Genomic DNA, 19856 nt, shown 5'->3' on the forward strand with positions numbered 1-19856 from the left:
TACCGCTGCCGCATTGTGCATAGCATTATTAAACATACACTCCCCTGAAAGAGAGTGTATTTTATTCTTATCTTTTTTTGAAGCCAGCGGCTTCTGATAGTTGCCAAGCTCCATCGGCCTGGACAGCAGATAGCACTCATTTGAAATCGAGAGAGTGACGCTCCTCCTCCCTCGGGGATATGGAGAAGGGGGTGAGTAGTTGTGCCCAAAATTCCTGTGGTCAGAGGACTGGGGAAGGAAGACATCTTCTTCTTGGGCACCTGCAGCCGGTGGAGGAGATGCAGCAATTGCCGGTGATGAAGGCACAACTGATGTGAAGGGATATGAAGTTGATGGTGTTGTAGGTTGAGAAGCAACTGCGATAGAGATAGTGCTGATTACAGGTTGCTCATTAACCAAAGGTAGACGAGGCCCGGTATCCGACCTCATTGTACCGGAAGTAACAACTGGGACTGGAAAGGAGAATCAGTACTCTCCACTAAATCCATTTCTCCTATGAGCGCTCGGACCTCGCTCTCGGTTGGGGTTCTAAGCTCTCCAGATTGAGCATTTTGTTGAGATGATGAAGATCGTTGTCTAAGTTTAAGGGGAACCTCTTCATCATTAGCTTCCCCGTCTTCATCAATGACCACAGTGGTTGCGGCCGGCTCGGGCGTGGTCTTCTTTATTTTTTTATTTTTATTTTTAGCCGAGGAAGAACGTCGCCTTTTGGTTGCTTGTTCTATGGATGGGGACTCCGAGAGGACGCACCTGCACTGGAGGCAGATCCGAGGGCACCGCTCTAAGTAAGAGCCTCCTGCAATAACCTCGCAGCCTCCGCAGGATCGGTCAAAACCTCAACTTCGGGACAAGTAACAGAACCTTGCGGGAGTCCTAAATCAAACAAAAAGGTATAGTTAGTAAGTTTATTTATGTATATGTAGAGGCAGAAAGTAGAAAGAATCAATTTACTGTGGTTCTTGGCCTTCCACCCGTATTTAGGGGCCAACTCCTTCCACCGACGGGTCTTTGGAATAGTAATATCCAGAATTATTTGAACCCACTGGTCCAGGCCTTCAACCCTTGCTGGTATCCACCGAGTAGCTGAGATAAAGGAAGCAAAAAGATTAGCAATGACATGAAATAACCTTTTACGGAGAAAGAGATAGATTATAAACATATGTGAAGGACTCCGTGATTCAGGAAAAGATGGAGTTATGGCCGGGATGATATCCCTAGTAGCAATAACGACAAATAATTTCATCTATCCATGGTCATTGTCGTTATCCATGTTGGTAAGCAGAGCATAGAGGCCACGCTTGCTGAAATTTATTACTCCCCCACGAAAGATTTTGGGGGAGTAGAGATTCATCATATGTACCAGTGTTAGGGTTTCCCCCGTCTACGTGCATAGCAGGCACAGACAATCCACCGTTCGCCGCATAGAAGGGCCTACATGTGCCAAGCAGACCTAGTACCAGTGGCATAACTCCAGAATCACAGGGTCAAGTCCCCCGCTCAAAGAAAACATGTCTAAAGTGAAGGGGTACGTATAGACATACGTAAAACCCTTCTTGGTGAAGGTTACCCGCTCCACCAGGTTAGGAGCAATGATGTTTAGGTCCTGGCAGTACATTCATCCTTCATAATAGGAATACTGGAAGGACGGATAGAAGAAGGATGCATACTAACATGCCAAGTTCGAGGATTTGCAGAAGGGAACTTTTCTTGGAAGTCGCTCACAGTGCTCAAGTGTTTAGGTAGGACTGTGCTTACCAACGTCAACCTCTATATCATTGCTTCTCTTCGGGCCTCCACCAAAGAGAAGACCGGAGTTCTTGAAAGATTTAGTAAAAGAAGGCATAATGGTAAGAATATAATAGAGTCTTTTGAAGAATATCAGAGAGAGATGAAAGCAGAAGGAAGTTAAGTGCAAAGAGGATAAAAGAGCTTATGAATTTGTTAGAAGTGAAAGAGATAAAATGATGCGTATAAGTAAACGTAGAGACGACTAAAATAATGGTCATGATTACCTCGAGAATCAGCGAAAAAATTATTGAATCGTGGGGCAACGTGTATTCGGGGTATTAAATGAGAGAATACGTGCATCTTACCAAGCGTCAGAGACTGTTCAGAAGGGGTTCAGAAAACTTCCCGCCAAGAAAGGAATCTTTACCAACTTTCCGATGACACAAAGATGTGCCACCGGAAAGCAGCCTAAGAAGGGGGACTATCTATATAGGGTAAAATTGGTTTATATTAAATGATCGAATGATTGTGCGACACGTGGAACCAAAGGAAGACGGAAGATGAATCGAGTAAGAACCGAGACCGGGGACAACAGCTGTAGTTGGTGTCAGATAGATCCCGACAGGAGCAAAACAAATGTTTGTCATCAGATAGCATTTAATGAAGGATATTTCCTAATATTAAATAGGCAGTCGTTGTAGAGAATCTTGGCATTCATGGCATGTCGTTACAACTTCATCAATGGCCCCCTTTATTGTCATTTAAGAGGGGCTTGATCCTAGGATCTTGTTTTCTAGGTATAGCTATAAATAGTGGCTTCAACAACCATTGTAGGATACAAAATCTTTGGCAAAACTTGTGTTACATTCTATTCTCAAGATAAATAATACAACTTTAATTCCTGCTTTACACTGCTATTACTTCTGTCCTCGGAGGCATTGCTCCCGGAGCCAGATTTGCCATTTCCTTTGGTTTTTACGCTAAGTCTTATTTTTAATCTAATTTGCTTATCATTGTAGATCAAATCAGTTTGTTTGTCTATAACCCACGTAAGAAATTTAAATATACTATTTTACGGGTAAATAAATTACCATTATTGTCATTGTATAAGTGGACATTTATTTTCTTCCCACAAAGAAAAAAATAAAATTGCTTGGTGTGGTAGGAGAAAACCATATCCTTTTTATATGCTCAATCCAACAAAATTGTTATGTGCAACGGAGGGTACTAAAACTTAAGCTTGACTTCTTGACATGTAGAGTGACAACTGATCCACGAACGGTAGATTTCAGTGGGCTTGCCGATATTAGTTCATATGGAAAATTTACACGAAACAACAAATATGTACACTATATTTATCATTAGTAACTATACTTTTGAAAAATTATTATTTGTAGTTATATTTTTATAGCAAATCCATCTGAAAGTACTGAAACATGAGATCAAATGTTTTGAATTGAAACAAAAGAACAACAAGCTCTTGTAGCTCAATTGATTAGACCACTCACTTTAGTAAGTGGATGTCTTGAGTTTGACTCTCAATGAAAGTATTTTATTTTTTTGTATTTCTGTATTACGTCTTAGTTGTTCAATTGTTACCAGTTTGTATCACTTGTATTCAGACGCACAACGAATACACCCAAGGAGAAATACATAAGTGTATACAAAGGATACAACATGTTACTTATTAGGCTCTAAACTATAGTGCTTGTATTTCTATATTTCGTCTTGATTGTTCCATTATTACCAGCTTGTATAATTTGTATTCATATGCGCAAGGAATACACCCAAGGCAAAGTACATGGGTGTATATAAATGATACAACCTCGTACGTATGGTAATTAGGCTCTAAATTGTAGTGCTTTATAAAAGAATATTGGCACCTTCTAAAAAGTAGGATTTCTTATTTCTTGTATCTTCCCTAAGAATGTTTTCTAAATCTTTCCTTTTCTTGGTAGGATTTGATGGTAGGCTGGAAATCTGTGCTTTAGCCGTATTTTACATTCTAATTACTGCACTTTATTTGTATTTGAGCTTAAATGATGATGATTTGTACTTATTATGTATTTTATACCTTGTAAAAAATGATTTCGAGTTAAAAAGATAATTTGGAGCTAAATTGAACAATTTAGAGCTTTGAAGTCTGAGTAAAAGCTCAAAAAATTAAATCGGGGTCGCGTTCGGTAGTCGAGGACCAAGTCTCGATATTAAAAAGTGAGAAGAAATATTTATGCAGAGAAATTTGCAGTACCGCGTGCGTCGCGGGGCGCTAGTACAATATTGTTGCGAGTGAAAAATCAACTCTCTGAAGATCCTCACTAATGCGGCGCCTGGCGCGCCGCACCAATGTGTTTTCACAGTCCAATTTTTTTACTTCGGCTTGGAAAGGATAGTTTCGTCCGGGCATATTTCTACATGGTATAAATACACTAAAAATATAATTTTTAGAGGACTTTTGACTTAGGGAGCTATTGGAGAGCATTGGAGGCTTCAAGACACAAGATTTCATTATCTTTCCATCAATTCAATACGGGAGTTTGGATTGTAACGTTGAATTGATGTTTTCTTATTCTTTAACTCTATTTATGCTGACTTTCTCTATGATTATGGAGTAGTTTACCTTAGGGTTTGAAATGATCCAGTGACTTGATTGTTATCTATGAATTTGATTATTGTTTGATTGCCTGAATTTGTTGGAGGGCCTTTAACTTTAGCTGTGATTTTATTCATTATCGTGTTTAATCAGAAGAGGAGCATAGTTTTGAATATTGTTGCAACGCACGCCTTAATTTATTTTGATATTACATTAAAGTATTCGAAAGAGCTTTGTGATCTACCTTTTGAATTTTGAGAAATATTCGCGAGAAGTTTCTCTTAGACCATTCTTACCAATAGATTCTTGCAAGTTTCATCGCACTTCATATTAGCTTATTTGAACGGTTTAAGTTTAATCGAGAGAGGAACCTAAATCAAAATAATAGGATAATAACATGATATTAAATTCGAGAGAATCAATAAAACCTTAAGAGTGAAATTTAACAATGTCAATCCTAGGATAGCAATCTTATACTTCTCAAGTCATGACCCTTATTTCTCACACTGATAACTATGGGTGTACATGGATCCGGGTCGGTTCAGATTTTATTAAAACCAAACCAAACCAACTATATCAGTTTGGATTGGTTCGACTTTTTCAGGTTTTTCGGGCTTTTCGGGATTTTTTTTTACATGAATATTATTTCAATCTTACTTAGTTAAATTTCTTATAAGTAAAAATATATTTAATAAAAAATAATTTAATTGACAAACATATGATCTATTAACATATTCTTACGGGAGAATTTTCTTAGTAACATATGATAGTTAATTTTTTAGTTGTCTGACAATAATTTTTCGTTGATATACACTTTTAAGGTTAATTGAATTTAATAATTAAACATAAAAATCAATATGATACTTATATAATGATATGTTCTATTTAATTTTAAATTATCAAAATACCACTTCAAATTCGAAAAAATATAAGAATTTTAGATCTTGACTTATGAATATGGAAGAACAAAGAGATTAACGCATTTTACTAACACTTGATAAGAAAGTGATCATACAACCCATTATTTAAAGTTAATATAAATAGAACACTTCATATTTAACTAAATATTACATCTCATAAGAGAATCGCAAATATTGGTACACATTTTTAAAGAAAATTCTATGAAAAGTTTTAAAAATATATATATAAATTATATATTTATATGTCGGTTTGGTTCGAATTTTTTTACTCAATACCAAACCAAATCAAACTAAACATAATCTGGTTTTTAATCGATTTGGTTTGACTATTCGGTTTGGTACGGTTATTTGGTTCTTTTTATACATCCCTACTGATAACAAACCAATTCTGCTAGTCTCTAGTTCTTCGCAATCAATTGTCATTTGCTTTATTTTTAGTAGTTAATTGTAGTTTGTACTCATCCCAAATCAAAGTGTTGAACATCCTGAATAGCATTTAATCCAAAAATTACTTGAACATTATTTAAATCTAATCTCTGTGTGAACGATATTTTACTATATTATCTTTGACTAGCGAGCATTAATTTTATATTGTATTTTGCGCTCATCAGAATTCTATTTTTCATATTGTTTTCCTCATAGAATAGAAATTTTTTTTTCCTTATTTTCCTTTGTAGATTCGAATAGGAATGTGACGGTTATAAATATTTGAAACTCATTATTTAGTGGTGTTTTTGCATTATTGTGAGTTGACAAACAATTTTGTGAGATTGGAGACCTCTTTGTCCGCTTTGAAATTTCAAATTGGTTCTTGAAGGTAATTCTTTTTTTCTTAAATTTTATAACTTTAGTTTTTTCTTATTGGTCCAATATTCTTTATCCTAACAAATCAGTCTCAAGTGTTTAATGTTCTTCTTGCAAATTGCAATTATGGCTGTTCTAATTGGAGTACTGTCAATTGTCATCAAACACAACATTACCGTTCGTTGTCTTTATTATTCGTTTCCTATAAACATGGCATGGTTAGTTTCACAAACAACAATGTAGTAGTAGTGCCTACGAAAAATGTCTGGTCAATTCCATTCGATTGTGCAGTCCCAATGTGGTACATAGAAAAAAGTGTTCTACACTGTTTGTTTTCTTGTCCATCTTTCAGTCAAAAGCATCATAAACACGTCTAGTTTGTGAACTTCACATATTTTTAATGTTGTTGTGTGAAAAGTTCAAATATTAAATAACTCCAGCCACCCTATTTGGATGGAATCTGTCACGTAATTTAGTATTATAGGCTTCATGCTTGTCACATTAAGTTGCACCCTTCACCAATTAATTATGTTTAAACGAATTGAGATTATGAACATCGTGCTTTCTTTACAAGCAATACATATTCTTACGTGGAAAACACATAAGATGTTCAAAAATGGACGCCTCAAACCAGGTAGTTCAACTTTTGATCAATATTGGAAATGCGATTTACTGATCACTTGATTATTCTTGAAAATTGGCTAGAACTTAATTAGATTAGGCAGTGGCGGAGCCACATGCATTTTGTCGAAAAATTACATTGTGTAATTAGATAATTTTTTATAAAATACGCATATATAATATGCATTGACACTCCTTGACTTCTTGATAAGTTTATTTCTTTATATTTTGACCCCCTTGATGAAAATTCTGACTCTGCCACTGAGATTAGGGCAGGCTAAATTTACTACTCTCTTCATCTCAAATTATCTTTCGTGTTTCTCTTTTACATGGCCCTTAAAAAACATTAATTAGAATGAGTTTTTGACTATTTTATCCTTATCTATATCTTGAGATATAATCTCTCTTTAATGAATATTTATTCTATTTATGTGTCATCTTCATCTTCAAAAAATAATTACTACTAAGAATAATACTTTTAAAATAATAAATAATTTGAGATAACTAACTTTTAAATTTTCTTTTATCTTTCTTCTTTTCAACGCAAGTAATATTTATTTATTTTTTTATTTAGTTGCCCAATCCATAATGTCAAAGACACTTGGCGTATGAAAGAAGCTGCAACGTAAGCTCCTCCACCTGAAAAGAAGCTGTCAACATTCAAATCTTTCCCCAATTTTTCCTTTCTCTATGTGTTTCCCCCCACCCCACCCCCACTCCCAACCCAACATTCAACTCCTCAAAGAATAAGCAGCAAAAACAGGACTTGTCAACTGATAATTCCTAATTACGTGGATATCTTTGTACGACAATTTTCTCTCTCTTTGTGAAGAATAAGGTTGTCAATTAGGCCAAGTCGCTGATAAGTAACTATCCTTACCTCTCAATTGTTGCTCGTAAATCTGTCCACTCTATGAATTTTCACAGTTAGGTCGAATTTTTACTTCCAAATTAGTCTTTTGATTTGCTTGCAAATCTTGCTAACTTTTGACATGGGGTTCGTTGTATTTTTTTTACAGGTGATTAGTCTATTTCTCTCTTTGACAAATTCAAACGGGTCATAAATTTTCCTTCAACTTCTGTTATCTCTGTTTCCCTCTGTTTGTTTTGCTTCCACCTGAAGTTTCATACTGATTAAATTCCATGGCCACTCTCAAAATTTCTTCTCTTGTCTGAATATGGCTTCTCTTTCTCGTTACCTCTATCAAAATCTTTTCTTATCGCTTTTTGCCTCTGTTTCCATCTATTTGTCGCCTCTGTTCAGCTTCATCACCACATTCTTCCTCAGGTATTTATTTATTTACTTTCTTTATGTAAATCAAGATTCAATTTTTTCCAATGCCCTTTTTTTTTCTTCCATTATTTTAACAATCCTGCTTATTTTTCTTTGTTTAAATCACATATTAAGAAGGGGTAATGCTTCATTAAACAAGAATCCAGGCTTTAAAGAAGAGTATAAAAAAGAATCTGCTTTTTCAAAGGCAGAACGACAGTTAGATACTGAATCTGAAGCTTTTAAGGATGCTTCTGAATTCCCTGATTCGGAAAATAATGGGGAGGTACAAAAAACTGAGTTCAGTTTTACATTTAGATTCCCAACCTATGAAGAATTTTGTACGAGCAGGGAAGAAAAAGGTGAATTTGTTAGCTCTAAATGGATGCCCTCCACGTGTAACCATAACTTTCTCACAGAAACAGAAACAGAGGTTGTTGTAACAGAGGATTTGAAAGAAGTTCATAGTAAAAGTGGAACTTTTAAAGAGGAAGAAAAAGGAGATTTGGGTGATTTTAAGTGTGATGAAGAGGAAATGGAGAAAAGTGAAGGACTCAATTCCGTGAAAGGAGAATCAAATATCACTGATGAGTTTCTGTTTGAATCTGAGAAGGATTCTTTAACTGATTCTGATAGTGTGTCAATTGGTTTTGAGCATATTCGTTACCTTATGAACAAATTAGTTGATCAGTATAGTGATGGTTTCTTGACTGATGAAGACTTTGGTGGTGAATTTGAGCATAATGAAAAATTAAGTGATTTTGAAATGTCAGAGGAAAATCAAGAATCTGAAGATTCTGATAGTGATATAATGGAAGAGCTAAAGAAATTAGAACATGATCAAGCACAACAATTTTTATCTGAGGATGATTTTCAAGAAAGTGTCAAGTCAAGAAATGAAGATGCAAACAAATTGGAGACGTTGTGGGAACATCAAGAATTAATTGAAGAACTAAAAATGGAACTTAGAAAAGTTAGAGATACTGGTTTGCCTACTATTTTGGAAGAATCAGAGTCTCCAAAAATGGAAGATTTGCAGCCATGGAAAATTGAGGAAAAGTTCCAACGTGAAGATTGCATGAATGAACTTCATAAGTTTTACAAGAGTTATAGAGAAAGGATGCGCAAATTTGACATCTTGACGTACCAGAAGATGTATACAATAGGTCAGTAACAACTCACAGCTTCAAGGTTAATTGAATTTAGCTTATGGTTATTGAACTTTATTCATAAGTGTAAATTTATAAAAACTATCTCTCACAATTCCATTTGTTTCATGTTTTCTGCATAATGACAATGGAAAGTATCATGCTTTTTCTTTTTTGCTTGGTGTACTAGTAACAATTATTCATGATTTATGGCTAGCTTCAAATTTCTTTGAATATAATTACGTGAAATGAATAAAAGCAGCTTATCTTATTCAAAAGTTTATAACAGGACCCACAAAATCTGGTTAGCTGGGATCTCCAAACTTAGACCAAAATGAAATCTAAAGCATTGGATGCATGATGTAACAAACAAAAGTAGGCGAAAAGACGTGCTACCATTTTTGCCTTTTCTTTTTGTTTGGTTGTCCACACTCCATTATGTGAAAACAAATTTGTTACGTAATTAATATCTCACCAGTACTTCTAATGTTTATGCTATTTGCATGGGTGAAAACTTTGTGTAAATACACAGTAGTTCAAGACCATTTAACATAAACTGTTTTCCCCTTACATTTATCATAAAAAAGAGGAAGATTATTAGTAGCATATATTCCATCTTTTCTTTTCTTGACCGTGCAAACATGATAAGCAAGATAAGAAAATTGTTTTTTTAGAAAATTCCTGAAAAAATCGCAGCCGCTACTCTTCGGATATTGTTAATTATGTGCATTCCTAGCTTTTGTCTATGATTCATAATTGGAACTTTCACTTTTGTCTATGATTCATATTTGGAAAGTTGAAATTTCCGTACTCCATAGTCGTTTTATTGATTGAAGGGGAGCCTTGGTGTAAATGGTAAAGTTACTGCCATGTGTCTAGGAGGTCACGGATTCGAACCCGTGGAAACAGCCTCTTGCATAAATGCAGGGTAAGGCTGCATCCAATAAACTTTTGTGATCCAGCCCTTCCCCGGACCTCGCGCATAGCGGGAGCTTAGTCCACCGGGCTACCATAGTCATTTTATTGATTGTTTATGTTTACCAGAAATGGCTACTGAACCTTGTTACTTAATGAATCATTGTAACCAAACCATGTTTGTTTATATAATTACATGCTATTACAGGTAACTTAGTTTGTGCAGAGAACTTAAATTCTTTTCATGTTTAGCTGTTCTGATCCAAAAAATTTACAGGTTATCTGCAGAAAGATCCACTAAATGGTCCATTTCAACATGTCTCAAGCCAGAGATCTTCAGGTCCAAAACTAAAATCCCTTATTTCACAAAATATTCGGCTATTCAAGCATAAAAGCCATGACAATATTGACCCAATGGTAAAGTTTATCAAAGAATTGCAGAGTGATCTGGAAGTAATATACGTTGCACAGATGTGTCTTTCTTGGGAATTTCTACACTGGCAATATGGGAAGGCTTTAAGTTTGTGGGATTCTGACCCTCGTGGTATCCGTACATATAATGAAGTTGCTGGAGAGTTTCAACAATTTCAAGTTCTCTTGCAAAGATTTATAGAAAATGAACCTTTTCAAAGGCCTAGAGTTCAATATTACATCAAGAGTCGATACGATCTTCGTAATCTTCTTCAAGTTCCTGTCATAAGAGGTAAGCGTCTCAGAAGATTTTAGAGTTAAAGTTGTATGCACTAACAAAATAGAGTTTTTACACTATTAGTGAAAACCTACGATAGTATGTTAGTTACCATATTTTTCATGTTAACAATTAATGCTTGTCATAGAATTTAGTATATCTTATAAGTGACACGATTGTGTCAATATATTTTACGTTGTCAGTGCATAAACTTAAAATCTTGTTTTTGTCGTTCAATGTACTAATAAAGAGGTTGATGGGCAGAGGACAGAATGAAAGACAAAAACAAGGCTAGAGCTGGAGAAAAGGTTGATTATTTCATAACAAGTGACATGCTAGTGGAGATACTTGAAGAATCAATTCGAATATTTTGGCAATTTGTTAGAGCTGATAGAAATTGCTCCAACATGATAGTGAAGGGTCAAAAGAGGAAACGTCAAGAGCTTCAAGCACCAGAAGATTTGGAGCTTTTAACGGAGGTCAAAAGAAATCTTGAAAAGGTAAACTCTTAGTTTTTCACTGAAACTCATTGTCTAAGGATTTAATGTACACTGATAGATAGTACCAAATAAATTGTATTACCCGTAGTTATCGTTTAGGTGAGCTGATAGTATAACTCATTTTCGCAATTGTTGTGGAATGCAGAAAGAAAAGAAGCTAAAACATGCTTTGAGAGGTGAATGCTGCATACTGAGGAGGTTCAGGAAACACAAGGAAGATGATGATTCAGAATCAGATCATGTACTCTACTTTTTCTCTCAAGTAGACATGAAATTAGTAGCTAGGGTCCTCAACATGTCCAAGATAACAAAAGATCAACTAGTCTGGTGTCACAACAAATTAAGCAGGATTAGTTTCGTGCATAGGAAAATACATGTAGATCCTTCTTTTTTGCTCTTCCCTTGTTAATATTAGTCCTCGTTTTTTTCTTTTTTCCTTTTTAGGGTATCAGTATGCCGTCAAAGGTCATCTTTTGTGGAAAATTTTCTTTCCTTCAGTTTACCATTTCTCCAGCAGGCAAAAAATAAATAAAAGGGACTTGTATATGTGTAAGGAGAGTTGAGGGGCAAAAATAAATTGTCAAGAATGGGATTCGAACCCATGCCCTTTCGGACCAGTACCTGAAACTGGCGCCTTAGACCAACTCGGCCATCTTGACTTCTTGGTGTTGGTTTTACCAAAACATTATATAAATCTCTACCAACTCCATATCTTTCTTTTGCTATTTCCTATTCTCAATTTACTTGTAACTCTTTCACAAACACGAGACCATTGAAGAGTCAACTCTCATGGTTTTTCCAAACTCCTTGGGCTGACAAGGAATTTGTACAAATACTATGTCCATTCGACTTCCCTGTCTTCTCTCTCGTGTAGATGCAAGCGTTTAAATGAGAGATTTTAGATGTTTATCTTGACACAAAATATTTGCAGCTTATATTAGTGTCTATAATAAAAGAAGGAATAAAATATCTTGAGGAAACATAATAATGCGCAAATTAACATTTCACTTTAAAATGTTTCAATAAAAATACATATCTTAGTATGAATTGATGTCACAACCTAAATTTTCAGAGGAAATTAGCAAGAACTGGAAGAAGCAAAACATTGTTGCGTAAAAGAATTCAAGGTTTGCTCATTTTGCCCTCCTTTTCATAGTAACTCAAACTTTACAGGCGATTCATTCCGCTGGCAGCATTTAAACATGTTCCATACATTTCCAGATTCCCGACAGACAATTCTTAATTGTAGTATATACCGATATTGGAACAATACATTATCATGTAAACTGATGGCACTAATTAAGCTGAAAACCAGAAAGCTCCAATTGTCATGAATCTTTTTCCTCTAATGCTATGCTCAACTCCATGTTTTCGTTGCCCCTACGAATTTTTAGCCGAACTTCATCACCTATGTTATAGTTGTCCAGGGCTTTATACAAATCTGCTTTGCTCCTAACCTGAAGCCAACATAAAATGAGCGCGTCTCAGAAATGCAGACTTGCTTAGAACAAGCAACAAAAATCAATGAGAGTGGGAAGGGAAAAAACTGAAGGGACTACTAAGTTAGAGCAAAAACTGCAAACTAATTTAATCATATTCATTCATTTGTGCTCTCTTTCCTTATCAGTTCAATGAGGACTTGTGCTTTCCAACCAAATCTTATCCTTTCAAGCTCAAGCAGGCCACAAAAGTATATTTTTCTTTCTTTTTCCCTAACCCCCCAAAGAGAATCAACACCACTTTTCCAGTCACTCACTCCTCACATTACTCGAATTCTAGACCTGCAGATTGGAGGCCAAGGCAATGTGAAATCACTCACTCATCAATTTGCACTAACAAACAATTTGCCCCCTAACACAAGAAACAAGACCTAAAACAGAAATCACTCACAGGTTTGTCATTCACTGCTTCAATAATATCACCAAGTACTATATTTCCAGCAAAACCCCTGGTAGTAGGAAGAAGTCCAGCTTTGGCTGCAAGACTATTTCCAGGTACCTAAATAGAGCAGGAACCGGTTCAGACAAAAGAGATATTGTGAGTTCTACTCTAAAGGATAACTGTCCCTGGCAGGGTCAACAGTGATAGCAATATACCTGCAGAATCAGAGCTCCATTTCGAACATTAAGTTGGTTGGCAATCAGGTCTGGAGCTATTTCAATATTCAAACCAGCACGAACAACCTGACATGCATAAGACATACAAATACATAAACAAATAATAAACCTTAAGAGTATGAAACCACTTTATGACCTACAACTTTCCAACCCCCAAAAGCAAAGAACCACTATTTTAAATGAGAATATGGTGTTCTGTAACAAAATGCAAATGAAGAGAATTCTGGAAAACCCGGAGAAAAAAGAAGAAATGAACAGAAACAAAATTTTCAATTGGAAGCTGACAAGAATTAAGTCATGAATTAGTGCAGCAACAGTCATACTTTTCCAGATTGGATCAACTGGGGCACAATTCTCAATACAGTTGAAGAAGGGATTGCAAATCCAACACCTGCTGATGTCCCTGTTGTACCAAAAAAGAATCAGTAATAAAACAAGAGGATAAACTTCGAACAATAAATAAGTATCTCTTTTCAGTTCCTCTCAATCTTCACAGTCTATAACACACACCACGATGGAAAAATTATTCACCTGTCTGAGTGAATATTGCCGTGTTAATCCCAATCAAGTTTCCTTTTGAATCTAACAAAGGACCTCCGCTGAAAAAATACACATTTATTCACAGAACAGCAGTTGGAAAAGAAAAGGAAAAAAGGACCTTTAAAAATTTTCAGCATCAGAGGCAATGCATTCGATACCAAGGCAAGCACAAGTTCAGCAAAATAAACCTGTTCCCAGGATTGATGGCTGCGTCTGTTTGAATTCCTCCGCTAATTGTCACTCCAGTTTGACTATATATATCTCGATTCAGTCCACTGATAACCCCAACAGTGAGTGTATGATCAAACCCAAAAGGATTTCCAATGGCTAAACACTGCTGGCCAACTCTCAAAGAAGCAGATTCCCCAACTCTAATTGGCCTCAACAGGTCTTCAGAAGCTTCCACCTAGCATTTTAGGATGCGGTGTCATAGTCAGAAATGTAAGCTTGAGTTAGAAAAAACAAAAAGGGGAAATGTCAAAATGCACATCACCAACTGCTATGTTGTAAGAAAGTTCCACAGGCAAATAGAACTTATAAATATATCGATTCGATATGAGTAAAAAAGACGATTTAAAAAATAGGGAATGAGGCTCTTCCTGGATGCATAATCATTGATGCAAATAAATCACTTGGATTACTAAGGAAATACAATAAAAGCATCCTCCCCATACAGTTCCTCCTCCCAATGTTCCAAAGAAACCACTATATATTACAGTGTTATTCTTACCATATCTAACCACTTATCTCTCTGAATCTCTTTTGCTCTCTATGTCATTTATTTCAGAAAATCTCATCGCACGACTATCCCTCTCATTTGAATCTCTTTTGCTCTATGTCATTTATTTCAGAAAATCTCATCCCACTACTATCCCCCTCATCTCTTTGCACTTAATGGAGATTTGAATCTTAATTATTCAGTATTCAGTTCTTAATATAACATCTTAATATGCAGATGTGTATTTAAATTCAGACGTTTAAATCTTTAGTACACATATTAATATTCAGATGTGTATTCAGATTCATACGTCTTAGTCTTAACAAAAACAAATGAAGTTGTTGGGCTCAACCAGCTCGAAGATACTCTTAATATGGTATGATATTGTCTGCTTTGGACCGAACCCGCACAGTTTTTCCCAAAATGCCTCATACCATTAAGAGATACCTACACCTTATATGTAGACTCCCAATCTTTTCAGCTACTAATGTGGGACTTTATTCGTACACCCAACAATCCTCCTCTCGAACTAAGTTCTACATGGCCTATCACCATGATCCACGGGTCTCTCCCTCGCACTAAGTTCCACGTGGCCCATTACAACGATCCACGGGTTATTTCCGAGATTCATTGTGTGCCACCTGGATCGTCAAAGTATTTATGGCAACCAAAGCCCGCAACTAGCTTCTTTTATTTGTGTGCATCTCTGAGCTCGTAAGGGAAAGTAAACCGAGCCCCATGCCATCAATCTGTCATCGTCATACTCGTCCCGCCGAACCTGTCTCTAGTACCAGTTGTTGGACTAAAACAACCCAAAGATACTCTTATCATGGTGTGATATTGCCATCTTTCTGTGGCGAATAGCAAATTTTCTGTGGAATATGTGGATAAAATGGTATATCCTTTCTTTCTTTCTGTAAGGATTAACTGGAGTTGCTTCCTGGTGACTTTAAAACGATTATCAACCATTTTAAGCAGATGATAATCACGTGTTGAGTAAGACTCAAAACTATACCTTTCGTTGCTTAGCAATACCAATCAAGAAATAGAATGAATAAATTAGAACAAACAATTGGTTCATTTCCAATGATTACCATGCATTCTAATATGTGCCAGCAGATCCTTAATTGCTTGTGCAGAAGAATTACAATTTAATTAACATGACCAAAAAGCTGAGGCTGGAAGATTACTTGGATTATCAGCTGAAGAGAGATAGAGCGAACAGGGAAAAGAAAAATGTAATTGACACTCAAACTACAGCTACAAGAAATATAAGAACACGCTCACATAATGAAAGCAAGTATATCCCATGAACTTAAGAATCCTCGAACAAAACATGCTTCTGGGAATAATATTTACCTTCAATACAGCAAGATCCTTGGCACGGTCTGCACCAATCAATTTACCCTCAAAATTCTTTTGCACCCTTCAGAAGGAAACAAAATAAAATTAAGAGAGTCAAGGCATTAGATGGAGAGTAGGATGAAGTTGCATCATCCCATTTAAGAATATGTAAAATGGCTGCTAAAGCATCAACCGATGAACTTTGTTAAAATAGACTACAACTCACCCTTCTGCAGCGAGAATATTAACACGTGCAACTACTTGCCCACGGCTTGGGTTTCTAGAAAGGGAGTTACCAATCACTGGACATATAAAGAAAACTGCTTAACCAAGAATTGCATAGCCCATCCAATAGACTGAAGCTGATTTTTGAGTCATAGAATTCAATTCTATTTTTTCAGATAATGAAGCCTTTATTAGGCCCCAACTTTATGAAACATTCATTTCCTATTCCACACCAAAAATTAAATAGTTTGATTCTCATACTCCAAACCCGTTCATTCTTTCTGGGATGCAGGGTGTATATTACACAAATAACTAATGCACTCGGGTACCATATTGAAGTGATCTTACCATGGTAATTAGTAACAATGTGGCCTTCGTTGTCCCAAATCACCCCCGAACCATTTCCTTCAGGAATCTGCCATTTTTTAAACATAAAAAATATTTCTGCTTTCAAAGACAGATTAATTACTTAATCGAGGGACAAAAATGTGAGTTGGTTGAGGCACCATATGCATGAAGATTGAAAATCCATGGACATAAGAATCTTTACTTCCAAGTGAGTATCAAAGATAAACTACCAAAAAAGTTTAATAAGCATAACACTGAAATGTAAAAGTAAATGCTTGCACACGTCTACAAAAGTTACCTCGACTGCACCAGTAACATTAAGCGTAGGTCTCAAGGTTACATCAAATATGTTGACAACACAGTAGGTATTCTTCTCAAAGAGCTCGACAACTCTTTCCTGCCAAGTAGACATGTACCAAATAAACTGTGATCTATGATTTATATATCAGAATGTAACAAAAACAATAAAGAATAAGTTGAACAGTTAATGAGAGTGTACCTCGGAAGGGAACAGTGCTGCGGAAGGAAAAGTAGAAGGTGTAACTTGTTCAACTGTGACAGACGGATCCCCCAAAGCAAGTGCTGTATATCAAAAAGTAGGTTACAATTAGAACCATATAGGATGACAATTCAACTAATGATCAGGATGAAGCAAACTATTGTGAAGTTTTGCATTTTTCAGTCGCCAACCACAGAAAAGCAGGGGTTTGCTTGTTGGGGTTTGGGGGGAGAGGGCAAGCAGAGTTGCATACTTGCATACCCACAGTTGAGTTCCCTTTTACTATAATAAATCAACTATAGCTCTAGTTGGATGGAGTAAATATACAAATTCTACACATCCATTTGACTCTATTTAAGCTCCATTATAATACTACTTTCAGAGATTCATCACTATACCCTAAACCCCCCTCCTTTTTTTGGTACTGAGACCAGCTATGTTTTGGGAAGCTCACAGAGTCTTCATAATGCTACACTCCAATTAAAGATCAAGCCAAAGGAGAATTCCGCTTTACAAAACAAAAAATCTTTCTTAAGAACCTAGGCAACTTGCTTTAAAGCAACGCCTTCCTTTTTTGAATATGAAAAACGGAAAATCCAATATTTAAAAATTGTATCGAGAATGACCGGAAAGGTGGAAACAAGACCAAATATAATTTGATCATTATGAACAAATCCAAAATCTTTATAGATAGAGCCAATCATTAATTCCCAACCGTGGGGTGAATGGAATCCAATACATAAGGAATATCTTGATAATTTTAGAATACAATTTAACGAGCTGAAAATGCCAAATATATTCATTAATGTGATCAAATGTGCTAAAAGATATGTGATTATAATTGTGAGGTCTAACACAGAACTCAAAGCTGGCAAAGCCTTCAAAGTTGACAAGTGAAGGAAAAAGAAACAAACAGCAAGAATGTGCGAACCTGACAAGTACCTTGAAGGATGATAACATGAATACATGAAAAAGCTTGTTAACAACATCCTGCGCGTTGCTGATGGAAAGCTTTTCCGTAGTTGTTCAACCAAAGAACTGCCATTATCTCCACTACCCCTGTAACATTAGTCATTACAGAAAAGAATATGAAATCAAGTGATAATACAAATATTAGATAGGAACCTCAAGAAAAAGTAGAATTATATAGGCGCTAAATTTTATAAACTACCTCATCTAAAAGTTTAAGCAAATAGGGAGGGCAAACATGCCCATATTCCAAGCCTTTCTTTTACTGATCAAATAAATAAAATTGCGGTCCATTTTTTTCAAAGAAAGTAAATGTTTGTTTACTTCAGAGAGTTTGTTTTGTCATTCTACTAGAGTATCAGTATGTAATATAATGCGGGCATAGAGTACCTGGGAGTGAAAGTGGTAGAAGGAGGAGGGGAAATGGGGTGCGGGGTAGAGGGATCAGCAGAGCAGGCTGAAGAAATGCTATCGAAGCAGAGCTCTCTACGGCCCAAAAACACTGAATTGTTTGTGATAATGGGTGGTTGTTGATTTCGGTTGGGGTGAAGTGGAGGTGTTGTTTGGTTAGCTGATACTATCACTTGCATTTTAAAAATTGAAGCTTCAAATTCGCAGAGAGGGGGAGAGTTTGTTCAATGGACAAAGAGGGAAAGAGTAGATAAAGAGTTGACAATGGCGTCCTCAGAAGTGAAAACTGGGACTGGGATATTTTGCTCCTATACCTATTAAGTCCTATTTTTAGTGTTTACACTAAATTATTCTAGTATCAATTTATTTTATTAAATAATATAATGAGGTAAGAATATATTCCCCGAGATAACAACTTTTAGTATTTTTATACCGTGCACAACACCTTATGATAATATTCTTACTATGTTTTTCATTGCGTAAGAATTTCTGTATTACAATTCTTGTTTAACAAAATTGTGAACCAAATTTTAACCGCAAGAAGAAAGTATTAGACCGTAATAACTTATATTTGTTTCTTCTTTTATTTTATTTCCTTGATCGTGCATCAATAATATGAATTCTAAAGCATTTCATTCTATATTTGTGTTAAATATGACATTCTTAAGAAAAATATGTAAGAGAATATGCAATAATATTTTTATTTTATAGAAATTGTTCAACGTTATATAAATAAATATCAATTAACCAAGACTAAGTGATAAAACTCCATCCAGAAAATGATATGCTCCTATATTTTATTAGTTTAAATAAATTAACTTGGTTTATGCACAAACCAAGTGCAAGGCAAAATTTTCTTTAGCGCAAATTAGTGTAGTTTTTTTTAAAAACAAATAGCAATTAAAAAAACAATTTTAAGATGTTGGGTATTTTCAAAATCAGAAGATCCGGGAAGACATACTTTTTGACTGCTTTCAATTGATCTGTTTTTGAGAGAACACTTCGCGTTTGGCCAAGTTTCTCCCCAGCCCAAAGTGTCTTTTTTTTTTTTTTTTGCAAAAAAGTGCTTTTTGGCTCAATTTGAGGTGTTGGGCTTTTCTCGAAAAAAAAAGTGTTTTTGGCTAGAAATAGTAGAAACAGTTTTGAAGAAGCAGAAAAAAGTAGGTTCCCTCGAGAACAGTTTTGACTTTTTTTCCTATCAAAAATACCTTTTGCAAAATATTATATATACCAAAATAATCTTACTTAGTTTAAACTATTAAGTAATATAAAATGACTTTTGAGATGAACTTTCGTATTTATTGAATAATTTTTTAATATATATTTAAATTATCTTGAAAGAATAAAGTATTTTTTAATTTTATTTTTATATTTTACTTAAATAACATAAAAAACTTAATTATTATCTTTGATAGTAAATATTTATAATTATTTATCTACTTATATAATATTAATTATTAAGCAAATATCTCCATGTCCTTATTTGTAATTTGAC

The 19856-nt window shown here is 35.3% G+C and overlaps 2 protein-coding genes and 1 non-coding gene across 4 annotated transcripts; 1 reads left to right on the plus strand and 2 right to left on the minus strand.

Annotated features, from left to right (window-relative positions):
- Nucleotides 1–7337: 7337 nt before the first annotated feature.
- Nucleotides 7338–11724, plus strand: LOC107759361 (uncharacterized). Of its 2 annotated transcripts, none has more exons than XM_075234394.1 (5): nt 7338–7954; nt 8075–9105; nt 10280–10705; nt 10955–11190; nt 11336–11724. In XM_075234394.1, exons 1-5 carry the CDS (start codon nt 7845–7847, stop codon nt 11597–11599), a joined length of 2067 nt encoding a protein of 688 aa, XP_075090495.1. In that variant the 5' UTR covers nt 7338–7844; the 3' UTR covers nt 11600–11724. The 2 variants fall into 2 exon arrangements, with proteins under 2 accessions (XP_075090495.1, XP_075090496.1); XM_075234395.1 differs by having other exon boundaries at nt 7711–7954; nt 8078–9105.
- Nucleotides 11725–11768: 44 nt separating this feature from the next.
- TRNAL-CAG (transfer RNA leucine (anticodon CAG)) lies at nt 11769–11849 on the minus strand. The gene has a single exon. It is a non-coding gene; the product is annotated as a tRNA-Leu (tRNA).
- A 488-nt stretch (nt 11850–12337) lies between these two features.
- Nucleotides 12338–18677, minus strand: LOC107759360 (protease Do-like 8, chloroplastic). Its single transcript, XM_016577284.2, has 13 exons — nt 18341–18677; nt 17913–18040; nt 16982–17064; nt 16781–16879; nt 16483–16549; nt 16136–16211; nt 15925–15991; nt 14036–14253; nt 13839–13906; nt 13631–13710; nt 13287–13373; nt 13081–13188; nt 12338–12647 (listed from the first exon to the last, which is right to left on the minus strand). Exons 1-13 carry the CDS (start codon nt 18538–18540, stop codon nt 12519–12521), a joined length of 1410 nt encoding a protein of 469 aa, XP_016432770.2. The 5' UTR covers nt 18541–18677; the 3' UTR covers nt 12338–12518.
- Between the last annotated feature and the right edge of the window lie 1179 nt (nt 18678–19856).

The sequence above is a fragment of the Nicotiana tabacum genome, chromosome 17 (assembly GCF_000715075.1).
Source record: "Nicotiana tabacum cultivar K326 chromosome 17, ASM71507v2, whole genome shotgun sequence".
Lineage (NCBI taxonomy): Eukaryota > Viridiplantae > Streptophyta > Magnoliopsida > Solanales > Solanaceae > Nicotiana > Nicotiana tabacum.

Bases quoted from the DNA above. Each gene is read 5' to 3' on its own strand.
- LOC107759360 (XM_016577284.2), bottom strand. From the start codon at position 18,540: ATGCAAGTGATAGTATCAGCTAACCAAACAACACCTCCACTTCACCCC. The intron at 18,041-18,340 runs GTACTCTATGCC...CTAATGTTACAG, and splicing joins TCTACCACTTTCACTCCCAG to GGGTAGTGGAGATAATGGCA. The intron at 16,550-16,780 runs GTAACTTTTGTA...AAAAAATGGCAG, and splicing joins ATGTTACTGGTGCAGTCGAG to ATTCCTGAAGGAAATGGTTC.
- LOC107759361 (XM_075234394.1), top strand. From the start codon at position 7,845: ATGGCTTCTCTTTCTCGTTACCTCTATCAAAATCTTTTCTTATCGCTT. The intron at 9,106-10,279 runs GTCAGTAACAAC...AAAAATTTACAG, and splicing joins CCAGAAGATGTATACAATAG to GTTATCTGCAGAAAGATCCA. The intron at 11,191-11,335 runs GTAAACTCTTAG...TGTGGAATGCAG, and splicing joins TCAAAAGAAATCTTGAAAAG to AAAGAAAAGAAGCTAAAACA.